The 16,910-nt window shown below is 37.1% G+C and overlaps 1 protein-coding gene across 1 annotated transcript in view; it reads right to left on the bottom strand.

Moving 5' to 3' along the window:
• The window catches only part of flvcr2b (FLVCR choline and putative heme transporter 2b), a 37,313-nt gene that overhangs the window by 3,037 nt on the left and 17,366 nt on the right, over window positions 1–16,910 (bottom strand). Inside the window, exons 4-10 of the mRNA XM_057823434.1 lie at window positions 13,070–13,137; window positions 8,950–9,053; window positions 8,546–8,656; window positions 4,882–4,987; window positions 3,322–3,433; window positions 1,201–1,256; window positions 934–1,066 (exon numbers count right to left, since the gene is read on the bottom strand). Of these exons, the coding sequence (XP_057679417.1) occupies window positions 989–1,066; window positions 1,201–1,256; window positions 3,322–3,433; window positions 4,882–4,987; window positions 8,546–8,656; window positions 8,950–9,053; window positions 13,070–13,137 (635 nt within the window). The 3' untranslated portion in view covers window positions 934–988. The remainder of the gene's footprint in view (window positions 1–933; window positions 1,067–1,200; window positions 1,257–3,321; window positions 3,434–4,881; window positions 4,988–8,545; window positions 8,657–8,949; window positions 9,054–13,069; window positions 13,138–16,910) is intronic.

Below are 16,910 nucleotides of genomic sequence, written 5' to 3'. Positions count from 1 at the left end.
TCATTTGGGGACATTTGAGGGGCTTGTCCTGGACATATCAGGTCGTTTGAGGACATTTGGGGGCGTGTCTTAATCATATGTCATTTGGGGACATTTGTGGGCGTGTCCTGGTCATATCAGGTCATTTGGGGACATTTCGGAGGCGTGTCCTAGTCACCTTGTCAAATCAGGTCATTTGGGGACATTTGGGGGGCATGTCCTGGTCATATCAGGTCATTTGGGGACATTTGAGGGGCGTGTCCCCAAAAAATTCTGTAATGGCATTTTCTTAAATATTTACAAAAAAAAAAAAAAAAAATATCAAAAATTCTCTAAAAAATTATCTGTCAATGGCAGCCAATTGGTTAATAAAAACTACAAAAAATCAGGCCTCGTTTTATAAATAAACAGTAAAAATGAAAAATATTTATCCTCTCCATTTTGTTATAGTTGTTACACTGTCTCCCTCTTGTGGAGGAAAACGGAAAACAATATGGTAATGGCATTTTTTTAACCATCATTTCAAAAATAAATAAATAAATAAATAAAAACATCAAACAATTCCTTAAAAAAACATCACTGTCAAAGGCAGCCAATGAGCTAAAATTCTAATATTTAGAAAAAAAAAATCATAAAAAAATAAATGGTAAAAATGAAAAATATGACTTATTTATTTATGCATTTGTTTTACAATGTCCTCAAAAAGCGAGTAAGTTGTTGCACTCGGTCTCTCTCTTGTGGACGAAAACAAAAGTACAAAAACACTGTCTCCCCCACAAGTAACGTCTAATATTTCACTTGTCGTAAATGACATTACATTTGTTGGACGGCGGCCATGATGAGGGAATCACTTGAATGAATCAAGCGGACGCGCTGTCCCTTTAAGCCAATCATTAGCGACAGGAAGCGGCGAAAAGAAAAAGCAGGGCAGAAAGATTGGCGTGTCATCATTACCTCAGTGCGTCTGTAGGCGGCGCTATGATTTGTTTGAGAGGTTTTAGGGAAGGCTTTATATCGCAGTCGGCGTCTGCGACGTGGACATTAACGCCGTGGCGCCGTAGTCGGGTCCCGCCGTCGCGGCCTCCGCCTAAAATCACAGTCAGGTCGCCACGGCAACTTCATTTCAGGATACCACATATTTTTCGTGATCTTGATTTGCTTTGATTTGTTTTTTATTTTCTGAACATTTTCATGCAAGAGAAACAACAGTTCGTCACTTACTTTCGTTTTGGCTAACGCGTTAGCTTTCTGTCGCCTCAGGTCCGACTTGATGAAGCCTGTCGGACATTTTAAAAAAGCATTTTCAATAACTATTTTTGTAAGAAGTGACTGGAAAAACAAAACATTGCGCAAGCGGAAGGCGTGCAAATCATTAACCCACATTTGCGCTTGAAGGTCGCGTGGCGAATGGTGACCTTTGTAACTGAACAACTCGCAGTTGACAGTTTTGTTGTTTTTCTTGCTCTAAAAGTGACTTAAAGGCTTACCTTTTCAGTGGCAAGTGTGCTTCTAAAGTGTTCGTAAATGGTTCAACCGACTGCGGGAAAACATTCCATTTCATGGTTCATTTGCCTGCCGGATTGAGAGCTCTTTTTTGCTCTTTCAGTGCGATTGACAATGATAGATGTCTAAGGGTGCTTTCATTTTAGACTAAGAAAACCAGGATCTGATTGGAGAGCTAACACGCAACAACACTTGCAGATGAATTGTTGAAAAGGTTCAGCATTCACACTGCGTCAACCGAACTCTCAGAGTAGCATCACGTGGACGAAAGGCGCTCTCATTGATTGGACAGACAGAAGAGGAAATACATTATGCTACACAGGAGGGAGGTATCAAAAATTAAGTCGCCGCTCGTCCAGCGGCGGAATCGGTCCCTCCCGACTCTATGCTGAGCAAACTGGAGTATATAAAAAAATCAGAGAGGGAAATTTAAACCACGAAAGGGAACTGCGTGGTACCCCAAGTCACACAGGTGTGTTATCCCTCTCACTTTCGTGACTTTCTGGACTGTCAAATTGTGACTTTAAATGAGTTGGAACGGACGTCTATTGCCGACAATGGCAACCTTGTGGGGGTGAATTCTATGAATTGTTTGCCAGCCAATCAGAGAATTTAAAAATTATGAAATAAATCAATTAAGCGATTTTTATTGGTGGCTTTAACCATATTCTTTTTTCCCCCCAATTTTATTGTATTCATATTTATGTTGTTTTTATTACATTAATACATATATTATTGATATGTTAAATCACAATAATAATTAATCATTTAAAAATAAAAACATAATAGTGAATAACAATAATAAATTAATGGACACATTGATAGTTGTTGTGATAATAATAAAGATGAACTACAAAAAAAGTAAATTTTTTAAATGAAAAAAAATAATCCACTTTATGACAATATATGCTAACTATCAAATAATTTCTGTAAAGTAAAAAGAAAAAAGGTTAACAGATATTTGGCTATAATATAATGATATAGTAAGAAGAAAAAAAATAAGAACGACTACATTTTTCTAAAAGTTTGGACACACTAAAACTATTTTTAAAAATGAAGATAAATTTCAATTACATTATCCCTTGTTTTTTTATTTTTTTAGTGACTCACTCAAGTTTTATTGGTGGACATCACATGTATTCATTTATTTGTTTATTACGAATATAAATTCTAACTATTTTATTTTTATGATAAATTTATTAATTTATGACTACAAAACTACTAAAAAAAAACACAAGTCATTTATAATATCAAAATATATAATCACTAATAATAAAAGAAATGACAAATTCATACTGTCATAAAATTAAGTTTTTAAATGACCAAAAATCACTTTATGACAATAAATTTCAACTAGCAACTAATTTTTGTAGAGTAAATAAAAGCTAAATAAGGAAAAATTACAATTGCACTGCATACAATGAAGTTAAAACATTCACCTTATTAAAAAGAAAAATTACGAAACTCATTTTCCTTTTTTATAAGCTTGCACATAAAAATCATTTAAAAAACAAATGATCACTTTTTTATTTAATTAGTGTATGATGTACTTTTAAATTTTATGTTTCCATATATTGCCCTCACTTCTAAATCTTTCTGTACACGACACCTACAATGGTTTCTATTGAGGCAAACGAGGATTTGTTTAGCCTTGGACGAGCTCCTGCTTGTACCTCTTGTTACCTAAAACAAGCCAATGACCTTTATCGAGCTAAACCACCATATCACACAATCGGTTTCCCCACATTCTTTTGAAAAACAGTACAACATGATCATATTTAATATTCCTCCTTATTCCTCCTCATTTGTATTTTTGAGTCATAAAACAATTTCTCTCACCAGTCATGATGGTGCCCACGAAAAGAAAAACACACAGGAAGATGTTGCCGGGCAGAGTTCCAAATTTGTCAATGATCTGGCCTTGGCAGATGGTGAAGATGATGCCAAACACCTGCACGGTATACAACAAGTAAACATTATACTCACTCATGATGGTACTGCAGTTTTAATGTAATGCGTAGAAATGTAAAAATCACGGGAATTAAAATTAAAGGTCGTTCCCGGGTTACGTGGTTTCGACTTTACAACACTGGTGTGTCATCCGCCATTTTGTCTCCAGTGTTTTTATTTATTTTTTAGTTGTGTAAACAGTAATTTATTGAACCTCACAGTATATTATTTCATTAATATGACTGTTCTGCCTTTTGGCGACATGTGTATTTGATTATAATGTCGACTTTTGTTTTGTGATGCATGCTTTTATTTTGGTGCACGAAGCGGAGAGCAGGTAGTACTTCCGCATGTGAGTAAGAGTGCATGTACACACGAAGAAGAGCACACGCGCACACACGAGGAGTAGAGCTAGGGTAACGATTACAGTTTAGCTCGCTGTTCAGCTAGGACTTCGCGCCAACGTTTTGGCGAGGACAGTACAATGACGTATAATACATGTTTTTGAATAGTTATTTTGAGATTTAGAGGGTATTTAGGGGTTCTTAAAGGGTTAATTCCGATTTATTCAGGTTACGTCAGCCAGCGTAGGAACTGAACTCGTTTGGTAAAAAAAAAATTTCTTTGGTTGTGATAAACTTAACATCATGAAAACAAAAACGTGATTTTAATTTTTGCATTTTGTTGCATTTTTTGACCACCAAAAATGAATACAAACTTGAAAATTTCAAGAAGAAAATCGAATTTTCGGAGAATATATTCATTAATTTATGAGAATAAACTAGAGATGCATGATAATATCGGTCACCGATAATTATCGGCCGATAATGGCAATTATGACGTCACAGAGATAATCCAGATAAAACGAAAATTCAACCGATAATGCAATCCGATAATTATATACTTGATTTAGCCTCCAAATGTGCGCAACCAACAGTTTTGTCCAATTCTGTTAGTTTCAAGGAGGTGTTCTTGCAGTGTAGTAATGTGATATATGTTAGGAATGGCTTACTTTTAAAGGCATTTTTGTGCAACTTGGGTGTTTGTTGCCAAAAGCTTACCATTACACAATGTCATTGCCATTGTTTAGATGTTGGAATTTACTACTTGTTCACATTTGATGTGGAAAAAAAAATAGCACTAAATTACATTTTTGCACAGTAGCATTAGATCTTTGTATACTTTAGAATTTTACATACATATTTGAATAGAATTATCGGCGTGACACTATCGGTTATCGGGTGGAAGGGGCAGGAAATTATCGGTTATCGATATCGGTTGAAAAATGTATTATCGTGCATCACTAGAATGAACTCATTTGAAATAAAAAACAATGTAGTATATTAATAACGGAAATGTAGTTTCAAGTTCTTAATAAGCAAAACCAAACATTAAACTTTTATTAAACATTATCACATTAATTGCCATTTTATTTTATTATTTTTTTACCTGTGCAGAACAATTGAGCAGTCCAGAGGACGTTCCTTCCGATTCGGGATAAGTCAACTCCACCGCGTACTCAAAACCCAGCGGCAAGTAACCCGTCATGAAGAACCTAAACACACCATAATATAAAAAATACATGTTTCATTGCGCTCAAATCACCCCCCCCCCCCAAAAAAAGAGAGGATTTTTTTAGTCACTATTACCATTGCATGTCAACGAGGTGAACGTAACCGTATCGGGGGAATACCACAAATTCCACCTAGTAATCTTATCAAAACACGAGCATTCATTTTGACAACCTCGTCGTATCAGGCCGCAGCTAATAAACCTTGATTTTGAGGCCACGCAAAATACACAGCAGCAAGCTTTAATCACGTGACTCGGAGAGCATTTTTGTAGGTCAACGTGTGAGCGAGGAAGTGCTCGCTCACACAATGCGATTCCACTGCAATGACTCCGCAATCGTTTCATGTCGAGGGGATGTGACACATCGGAGCGACGTGATTTCGCTTCTATTTTTAAATGCGGGTGAAGCCTTAAATTGAATTTGTTTTCGGGTGGTGCTCCGAACACCAAATATGAGGATCTCAAATGCTTTTTTTTTTCTACTGAAATGGATGGAAATGTTCATTTTTTTAAACCCTTATATGGGACTCATGGCACTGAAAAATGAGTGACAAATGCTGGATTTAACTCATTTGCTGCCATTAATGGCTCCATTCAGTTAAGCCTTTTTTTAGCCTTACTCGGCGTGTGCTACCTACAGTACTGTATATATATTCCTTCAGTTGCTGTATAATACACTATATATGCTACCTTGCTATAAGTAGCATTACACGTTCATTATGGCGATGATGATTAACCCATTTACTGACAGGATAAACCTAAGGACCAATAAGACGTCTTGTATGAGCGTTACTACTGTACATACTATTTTTCATTTCCCCTTTGTATTTAAAATGGATTGGACGTCCAGCACTGTCGATGGCACTGAGACATGAGCATTCACAACCAGTTTTTCTGGTTTAAATGACTTGGACGTCTATCCTTGTCAGTGGCAGGAGTAAATATGAGGAAATACTAATACTATGAAAAAAAAAAAAAGGTAAAAATTAAGTGTTAGTAGCATTTCTATTTTCTATTAATTTTAATTTTATTCATTTTGTTTTCATTAACATTGTGTTCACTTTTAAATTTATAGTTATGAAAGGATTTTTAAAAAAATGATTAATATTTTTAAAAATATTTGCTCATATTGAAGTTTCTATAAAATGTTTAAGGTCTTAAGTGGAAACTTTTTACGGTGCTCCTAAAGTAGGGTGACCAAACATCCTCTTTTGCCCGGACAAGTCCTACTTTCACGTAGTATCCTCGTCGTCCGGGCGGGTTTTTATAAATTCATGAAAATGTCCGGTTTTTATGATTTTTCACGGGACCAATTTGAAGAGAATGCCTCCGGCCGCTGGGTGGCAGCGCCTGCCTGCGATGACATGGCTCCTAGTAGTAGGTAGGGAAGGAGTAGTTCTTCTTGTTTTTGTTGGCAGTTTACGCCTATCATGAGGCATTACCGCCATCTACTGGGTTGACCATTTGACCACAATGCCTGCCCGTTTTTTTTTTGGTTTTTTTTGTACAACAAATATGTATATAATGGCAACTGTTGACTTCTGTCGGAGCTTTGACTGTAAAATCCCGTTTGGTGTCGCATCGTTGCGCTGCCGATGATTGTAAACTTTTATAGCAAAGTTTGATTTTTGCCTCAGCTAGCAATCAGTAAGCTAAACCACGCTAGCCATTATGGGAAACGTAGTTTTGGACTGCTACGATTGGAAACATGCTGGTTGAATTGTTTGTCAGTTAATTTCGGTTATTGTTTGTGTGCAATCTAGAACATTGAATGAGAATATAAATTGAATGGGAATAACAGTTCATCAAGGACAATTGTCGTGATAGTATATTAAAGTTATATAGGCATCTTTGAGTGAACTTGGAGTAAAATTCAAGTATCTTGAGGCCGGGCCAAGTGTCCTCTTTTTTGGAAATCAAAATATGGTCACCCTACCCTAAAGGGACATCGACAGAAATAAAATAAGCAATCTGGTGCACACCAGATACTATCTACTAAACATTAGCATTATATAGTATTTAAGCTAGCGGACTTTTGCTCTGCAAGTTAGCCAATTGTTGTAAACATTAGCATTATATAGCATTTAAGCTAGCGGACTTTTGCTCTGCAAGTTAGCCAATTGTTGTAAACATTTGCATTATATAGCATTTAAACTAGTGAACTTTTGCTATGCAAGTTAGTTAATCGCAATAATACAACAGTAAGAAACTATCTGGTAAACATTAGCATGTTTACTTTTGCTATGCAAGTAGCCAATTGATTTATTGTTGCAATTGGCTAACTTGCATAGCAAAAGTTTGCTAGCTTAAATGTTATATAATGCTAATGTTTACAACAATGGCATACCACAAGCAACACAACCAGTGTGTTCATTGATATTCATGATGTTAGCAACTGTTGCTAGGCGGGTCAACCTCCCATTTGTCCCTGGTAAATGGATGGAAATAGTGTACGAACGAGATGTTTACTGAGCTAAACCTACCAATTCTGTCCGAAAATGATGTCCCTGGTGCCAAATTCACTGGTAAAGATGTGGAAGAACATACAAATGTTCAGTTAAAGAGATGGCTTCAGTTTCGAGGGCTGAAAATGAGCCGACCTGATCCAGAGTTAGCTTTATTGACACATTTTTCTTGGGTGCAGTGCTTTACGCTACTGACAATGATATTCTCCCATTTCAACAATCTATCCTTTACCACCATATGCCCTGTCTTTCTTATACATTATATCCTCTGGTTGTCTTACGTCTCTGACCTTTCTCTGGGGCAATTTACATTGCTATTTTTGTGTAGCGATTGCAATGCTACTCAGTGACAGCCAACGAACACTTTTAATTTTTTCATTCATAACAAATCTTCTAAAATTTATTTACACTTCCCCCTTACTAAAGTTGTTTTTTTACAACAGAAAAGGGAACAGTGGCAGTCAGACACGATTTTAAGTTTTTTCAGGTCATTCATTGTCAGACAGAAGTAGCATGGCAAAACGCCACGCTAAAAAATACGTAAAAATATCAAAATGGCTTACCTCTTCGTCCTCTGTAGGACCATGGCGCCTAACAAAATGTTTACTGCATATGAAATGTGAATGGCTTCACCTTGCTGGCGTTAAACTGGTCTTTTGGACGTCTGCGCGAGTTCATCCATTCTTCATTCATTTTTTCTCCGAGTTTTTGGTTTCGGGAAACGTATGAAGAAAACATCCTTCGTATATCATAATGCCTAGAGTCGTTTCTACAAGTTCCATAGCAGCAGTGTTTCATCAGCATGTTGTTTTTAGAAACTTTACCGGTGAAAACAAGCAGAAATAACATGGGTTGTATGCGAGGGTGTGTCTATAATGTCCCACTTCCGCATTACGATGGCGACGTCACGATCTGAAAATAGCATTCGTGCGGTATGCTATTGGCTAACTTGCATAACAAAAGTCCGCTAGCTTAAATGCTATATAATACTAGGAGAAAAAAAATGATCTTAAATGTTTTCATTCATCTGAATAATCTAAAAACACACACCAACAATATCACTTTCACTCCCATACCCAAGAACTCCAGCAGTGATGAAGACCACCCAAAGGTGCCCGAGGTTTAGTGTAGCGGCATAGACGATCATACCCACAAGAGACATGAAATAAACGGCCAGGGTGGTCTGCCTGGAAAAGAGCACAAGTTGCGACTGTCAACACGCAAACTAACAAACAGAAAAAAACTCAATATAAACTGACTATATTTGTACTGAGCAACAATGTGCAACATTCCGCCTTACGTAGCACAATACTGTCGGAAGTAAACAACAACAGGGGTGCGGGTAGGTCAACTAACCCCCCCAACAAAGGTCACACAAAAGCGACACCTGCATAAACAGACCAAAAAATCCCTGACGTACAAAGAAAAGTCAACAAACACATGTTAGTGGTCACTTTCCATGACGGTTAGGGTCACTCACTTGTAGGTTTTGGTCCGGTCCAACCACACCCCGCAGATGAGGGAGCCCACCATGCCGGCGATGACAATAGTGAGCCCGATTCTGCCGGCGTTCACTTCTTCGCCCTGGAAAACACGCAAATATTTCCTTCATTCATTGCCTGCCATTGACATCAATAGATGAACTATTTAAGCATACAGTGCTGGCCAAAAGTATTGGCACTAGAGATGTCCCGATCGATCCGATCACGTCATTTTCAAAGTATCGGAATCCGCAAAAAAATATCGGACATGCCTTTTTTTAATATACATATATTTTTTAATTAAATCGTTTTCTAATTGTATTTAACGTTACAGACATAATATGTTACACTCATCCAGAGTCTTTAGTTTAGGCTTAAGGTAGGGTTATCAACTTTATCCCGATAGCGGCGGTAATTAATTTTTTAAATGTATCACGGTAATAAATTTAAACTAATTAATGCATGCGCTGCACGACCCACTCACGCATTGGCGCGCTCAATCTGTAATGGCGCCGTTTTACCTATATAGACAGATAAAAGGCAGCGTAAAATGAGTAGAGTGAATTTTGGCAGCCTTTGGAGCCTTTTTTCAATTGGCTAGAGCCTTACAATCCCTCTCCCTACGATTAGAAATATCATGGAAAGCAATGTGGGAAGCAAGGTAGCAATTGATCTTTCTTTTTTTTTTTTTTTTTTTTTTTTTTGAAACTTTGTTTATTGGTCACATAAGTCATGACATAAATAACAAGATGTGAGCATTTTTTCCTTTTCCACCATATCAAAAGAACACAAAAAAAAACAACAACAAAAAGATAAGTAAAAAAAAAACCTCAACCCACCCAAAACCCAAGGCACATATCTCAAAAAAAATAAAAATAAAAAAAACTATGATTATTTTCCCGTTTAAAAATAGATCTTTTTCTTAACACCTTTTGTTATTTGCCAACGCAGAGAAGATATATCAATTGGTAGCACTACGCAGTCATGGTTCCACTTCCCATCATGCATTTGGGCATGGCAGCAGTATCATTTACTGAAAGCTCAACAAATACACTAGATGGCAATATTTAGTCACAATATACAAAGTCACAAGTCTTTCTATCCGTGGATCCCTCTCACAGAAAGAATGTTAACAATGTAAATGCCATCTTGAGGATTTATTGTCGTAATAAACAAATACAGTACTTATGTACTGTATGTTGAATGTATATACTCGTCCGAGTTTTATTCATTTTTTTCTTAATGCATTGCCAAAATGTATATGATCGGGAAAAATTATCGGGAATGGTTGGAATTGAATCGGGAACAAAAAAAAGCAACCGGATCGGGAAATATCGGGATCGGCAGATACTCAAACTAAAACGATCGGGATCGGATCGGGAGCAAAAAAACATGATCGGAACAACCCTAATTGGCACCCTTGCAATTCTGTCAGCTAATGCTCAATTTCTCCCAGAAAATGATTGCAATTACAAATGCTTTGGTAGTAATATCATTTATTTGTCTTCCAATGAAAAAACACAAAAGACATAAAAGTTCACAAAAGAAAAGTGCTATTAATTGGGCCCTATTCTCACACAGTTAAACAACAATCCAAAGAGAACTAGCATTTAGTGCTGCAACGATTAATCGATTAACTCGAGTATTCGATTAAAAGAAAATATTCGAATTAAATTTTGCTGCTTCGAGTATTCGTTTCATTAAAGTGGCGTTGTAATGGTTTATTTTGAAAGTGTTTGCATTGTGTTTTATTGATTTGGGTGGATACACTGCCCTCAAGTCTGCCTCATTTCACATGGTCGAATCCAGCTGCTCCCTGTTAAGACCAACATAAGCTAAGTTTTTGTTTCAGCTAATGTTATTTCTAGGGTTGTTCCGGTCATGTTTTTTTTGCTCCCGATCCGATCGTTTTAGTTTGAGTATCTGCCGATCCCGATATTTCCTGATCCGATTGCTTTTTTTTTTGCTCCCGATTCAATTCCAATCATTTTTCCCGATCATATACATTTTGGCAATGCATTAAGAAAAAAATGAATAAAACTCGGACATAAGTACTGTACTGTGTTCATTATGACAATAAATCCTCAAGATGGCATTTACATTATTAACATTCTTTCTGTGAGAGGGATCCACGGATAGAAAGACTTGTAATTCTTAAAGGATAAATGTGACTCTGTATATTGTGACTAAATACTGCCAACTAGTGTATTTGTTGAGCGATCAGTAAATGATACTGTAGCCATTTAACTTCTGCCCAAACGCATGATGGGAAGTGCAACCATGACTGTGCGTCGTGGTACCAATTGATATATCTTCTCTGCGTTGGGAGAGGAATTGTAAGGCTTTAGCCATTTAAAAATAGGCTCCAAAGGCTGCAAAAATTCACTCTACTCATTTTACTCTGCCTTTTAGCTTTATATACTTTATGGGTAAAACGGCGCCTTTATAGATTGAACGCGACAATGCGTGAGTGGGTCGTGCAGCGCATGCGTTAATTGCGTTAAATATTGTAACGTGATAAATGTAAAAAATATTAATTCTCGCCGTCAACACGATAAATTTGATAACCCTACCTTAAGCTTAAACTAAAGACTCTGGAAGAGTGTAACACATTATGTCTGTAACGTTAAATACAATTAGAAAACGATTAGAAATATATTTTAAAAAAGGCATGTCCAATATTTTTTTGCCGATTCCGATACTTTGAAAATGACGTGATCGGGACATTTCTAGTTATTTCTAATGCACTCCTAATTTAGTTTAAAGGTATATTTAGCCAGTTTTTGTGGGAATATGTGTCTGAACCATTTGTTAAGAGCATTGTAAAAAAAAAAATTTTTTTAAGGTAGTATTTTATAGCATTCAAGCTAGCGGACTTTGGCTATGTAAGTTAGCCAATTGATCTTTTGTTGAAAATAGATTGTTTTCATTTTTTTTTTTTTATATACCGTTTGAGGTTCAGCTCAGGTATTTTAATTTTTTATGTTCCTTATCCGATTACTCGAACTAGTTTATCTATTCATAGGCTACTAAAATAATCGGTAGCTGCAGCCTTACTAGCATTCACAAATTCACAATCAAAATAGATATGCAAAATACACATAAAAATTACTCAAACTTTGGTCAAACTCTATTTAAACATTTTAGCAACTAGTTTAGCTCAACAAATACACTGGATCACAATATACAAACTATGATGCTGAGAGGCATTATCAGGAGTCTTGTTTGTGGTGAAGACAACACTCAAATGAACGTACATCACAATGGACCCGCACTAAACAGGAAACTACGGCGTCAGTGGAGGGACAAAACGCACTCATTGGTTTGATCTCTTATTAATTAAAAACTGGCCAATGACACCTTGAGGTGTATTTAAATCACTACCTTACATAGTTAAAGAGTGACAATGTGAATTATGGCAGTGTGGCCATGTGACGTCACCGCCCTGTGACGTCAACAACAATGGCAAGCTACAACTTTTTTAATAATGTTTTTTTTTTTCATTCAAAATTTCACTAAAACGAAAAAATTAAGAGGGGTTTTAATATCGAATTATTATAACTCGTTCTAACATTTATCTTTTAAGAACTAAATGTCTTTCTATCCGTGGTGCCCTTTAAGATTACAAAACCTTTTTATTGGGTCTGGTAGCATATGCCGTTTATTTCTTCAAGTACGATTGTACAAGTAATTAAAAGACCTGGTTTTATTGTTTGCAGACATGTTTTAGGACAAGTTGACTCGTTTCTCATTACGTTTTGTGTATTGCACACACTCTTAGTTTGGCCATCTGTTTCCTTATGAGCTCTTCATTTACCGTACACACAAAGATAAACCTAAGCACTTCAGTGTTTGCCCTTTTGTCGCCGGACAGAACACGAGGAAGTCAATCACGCTCACAACTCATCAGTGTCGTTCCAACATTTTATTCACATGTAACATGTGACACTTTATGACGTGTGAAACCAGCCACCATTGAGCAACGCTCGATTGCATTTGGAGGAACAACTCTGTTTACTTCCATTTTCACTTCCTGCAGGTTTAACGGATTTTTGTGCGAACACTTTTTCACACAGGAAATGGATATAAGTCAACTTCTGCGCACGTTAGACGACTTACCGGGTAGTGCTCGATGATCATGCGGTTTAGTAAGGTGCCAACTGCATAGAAACAACCTACGTTCAAGCCTGTAAGAAGAACAAGGGGACTTTAGTCATAAGGAATTGAAATGGCTGCCATTAACAGCAATGTACGTCAAACCCATGAGAAGTGAAAGGGCGAGCAGTTAATGATCATGTTTAAATGGCGGGTTGCCACAATTAATCAGTGACGCTTAGATTGTTATTGTTGACCTAGAAGCTTCCCACACAAAATTGATAACGTCTTAATCAAATTATTTTTCTTAAATCGAGCCAAATAATTTTCTCCATCTTGTAACCCGAATTTGCTTGTAAATCGGAATTAACCCTATAAGTACTCCTAAATACCCCCTAAATCTCAAAATAACTATCCAAAAATATGTATCATACGCAGTGTTGTTAATAATGGCGTTATATAATGGTGTTACTAACGGCGTTATTTGTTTTCAGTAGGGAGTAATCTATTTACTTTAGGGCTGCAGCTATCGAATATTTTAGTAAACGACTGAAAATTCTATCGATTAATCGAGTAGTCGGATAAAACTTTTTTTTTTTTTAGGTAAAGAGCAATTATAAATATAGATGAGAAAACAAGACGTTTCATCTAATATTGAACCATTTTTAGTCAATCAATGACTTTATTTTCGATGTACATTGTTGAAAACAGCCAACAATTGAGTCTCAAATGTGACTTAAAAAAAAAAAAAAAAAAAAAAGACTAATTCGCTGCTTTCCCTCAAAAAACTTTTAGATCTTATAAAAAATATATATATTTCTTATCAAGCGTAATTACATTTTTAGGTAACACACATTACTTAAAAGTTAGGTGTTTTTCCCACGTGTTTCAATTGAATTTCCACTTGTGTCAAGCTATAAGTTCTTAGTTTTAAGTTATTCTAAACTGTAAATCATGATAGGATTTTGAGTTTTTGCAGTGTTCAAAATAAATGTTGTGCTGTATTGGAGCACATTAGGCACCAGTGCTACTTGGTGTTTTATCCAGCAATGACTACTGAGCTCAAAATGACAGTAAGCATTATTAAGTTTTTATTTTACACCCTAATCACTCAACAGCGCTGTTTTCACAGATTAATTAAAGCCTGTATGTGAGAGTTAGCCACGCATCGACAGTAGTCATAATGAATAGAAACTTAGCCCTCCGCAGGGATAACGTTACGTTAGCGAGTGACAGTAACGTTAATCTTATTTATTAGCGCTGAGAAGTGTACTGCTTTAAGATGGCGGCTGTTTTGTTAACGCCACCGAGTCGGTCATTTCACATCTAGTTCTACGTACATGTGATATCTATGACACGCATACAGACGCTACCTGCTATCACGTAGCAACATGCAGGCGTAGTTTTTAGCAACATCGGCGCAGTTTGTAACGGCTGTCGACTGCAGTAAGGTTGTTGGGTTTTTTTATTGCTTCCTCCTTTACGCACATGACGTCAGCGCGTTGTCCCGCATTAAAAGTAGTCCGAGCAAAACGTGATGCTTAGAGCTGTCAAAATAAACGATTACTCGAGGTGAATAAAATTACTTGTCTTAAATGGGTATCCATGAACCTTGTGTGAGGTTCCACACAAACGATTAGCATGTATCAGCTAGCGTCTGCACATCATCAAAACTAATCACATAAACTCACCCCAAGTACTAGACCACAATTGAAAACGCACAATAAACAGTACAAAAGGTGTTGCCTCTGTGGATGCTTCACAAGCAACAAATGTGCGCGCAGGAAGCAGATGTATTCTATCACCTCTCACTCGGCTACGTGACTTCCTGGTGGGAGCAAATGCACTCTTCCTCGTGTGTGCGTGTGCGCTCTTCTTTGTGTGCGCAAATATGGTCTTCTTCTACAGTAAAAGTCAACCAAAAAAAAAAAAAAAAAAACGACTGGAGACAAAATGGCGGACGAGACCACGGCGTCGTAAAGTCGAAATCACGTAAGTCGGGTATGTCGTAATTAGGTTTGGGCATCGAGCATCGATGGTATCCGGGACTAACACTCCGGTTCTCCCGGAACCGTTAGAATTTTTTTATTTCGACTCCAAGTTTCGATGCCCTGACCTCCGACCGGGAATAATAGCTGAAGAAGCAGCCACATGAAGACTAGCTCCGTTCTGAGCAAATCATATGAAGTGGCTAATTTAGCTTAGCACAAAAACGTGTTGCTTCGCTTCACATTAATGACAACATAGCAACAGAATAAACACACCGAAATTATATGAGACCCTCTGTTTGAACGTGCAAACTTACAGATTTAGTTTTATCAAGGATTACCAACGATGTGCAGTGCAGAGGTGTGCAGTATCTGTTAGGAGTGTGACAAAATATCGAAATGGTGATATATCGTGATACTTTGTATCCCAAAAGGTTATCGATATGCTCCTGTCAAGAATCCAGATATCGTTTTAAAAAGGTGTCAATTAAAAAAAAATGTTTTTTAAAGGCTGCCATTGACGGTGCTCGAAGCCCAATCCATTTAGACTGGGAACGTTCGTTCATTCAAAACCTGACCATTCACATTCATTCGGTACGATTTTCGGGGCATTTACAGGTCACTTGCTGTTCATTTTAGGGCATTTACAGGTCATTTCCTGTTGCGTTTGAGTCACTGCCTATTCATTTGGGTGATTCCCAGGTCACTTCCTGTTATGTAACGCAAAATCAACAGCAAATGACCCATAAAATACCCCAAAATTAACAGAAAGTAACTGAAAATCACCAGGTAAATGACCTTAAATGGCCCAAAATTACCTCATTGCCTGGCATTGGCTGCCACTGACGGCCATAGACGTTCAATCCGTTTGAAGTGGGAGGGATGAGGGATGAGCTTTGTATCGCAAATCGTATCGTATCGTGAGGTACCAAGAGGTTCCCACTCCTAGTATCTGTAAACCTCAAGGATTCTTTTCCAACTGAAGTAATGTTATTTTTGCCTGCTGCTTCCAGTAAGTCACCACTAGGGGAAGCCATGCGCACATAACAAAACCAAAGAAAAACTGTAGAGTCCGGAGTTGCAATAGTAACATCTTGTGGATGGATGAAGAGTACATTATATTTAGAAAGAAATCAAACTTTAAAAGTAGTCAATGTAAGACAAGGGACAGAACACTCCCCGCCTGACATCTGCTAACTTGTAGAAATACCACCTAAAACAAACGATGCAATACAATAAACGCTTGCAGCATATGACACTCTAAAACATAGGCAAAAGATTATGTGTAAATTAGGGCTGTCAAAATTATCGCGTTAACGCGTGGTAATTAATTTTTTAAATTAATCACGTTAAAATATTTGACGCAATTAACGCACATGTCCCGCTCAGACAGTATTCTGCCTTTTGGTAAGTTTTACAGCAAGGTTTTTTGTGCTGTCTAACAGCGAACTCTTGTGGTCGCTTTGCAACATGGTTTATTGCTCTCTTGCCAGTTCAATTTGGCTGCACGACGTCTCGGGCTGACGCCTACGTGGTAATGTTGTGCTTATATGATCCTTGGACAAGATTTGTCCGTACGTATGGTTGTTGTAAAGAATGTACATATTATGTTAGTAAGCGAAATGTTATATTTTTTGTATGAGACGCTTTTTATTTATATTTAGTGAACCTGTATAGCGTGCTAAGCTAACGTTGTTGCTAATGCAATGCTTGTGTACTTTTTTTTTTGTAGTTTTACTACGGTCTAAAGAGGACAATGGTTTGAGGCCATTTTATTAATAAATCAGATGAAAAAGGAAGAAGTCTGATTATTAAGGCGTCGTTCACTAGCTTTGGAAAAAGTAGACGCTTCGGAGTGAGGACAGCATAGACAGATT

The sequence above is a fragment of the Corythoichthys intestinalis genome, chromosome 19, assembly GCF_030265065.1.
Source record: "Corythoichthys intestinalis isolate RoL2023-P3 chromosome 19, ASM3026506v1, whole genome shotgun sequence".
In the NCBI taxonomy this organism is placed as follows: domain Eukaryota; kingdom Metazoa; phylum Chordata; class Actinopteri; order Syngnathiformes; family Syngnathidae; genus Corythoichthys; species Corythoichthys intestinalis.
The sequence above is the reverse complement of the archived record's forward strand: the minus strand, read 5'-3'. Positions and strand labels throughout refer to the sequence as shown.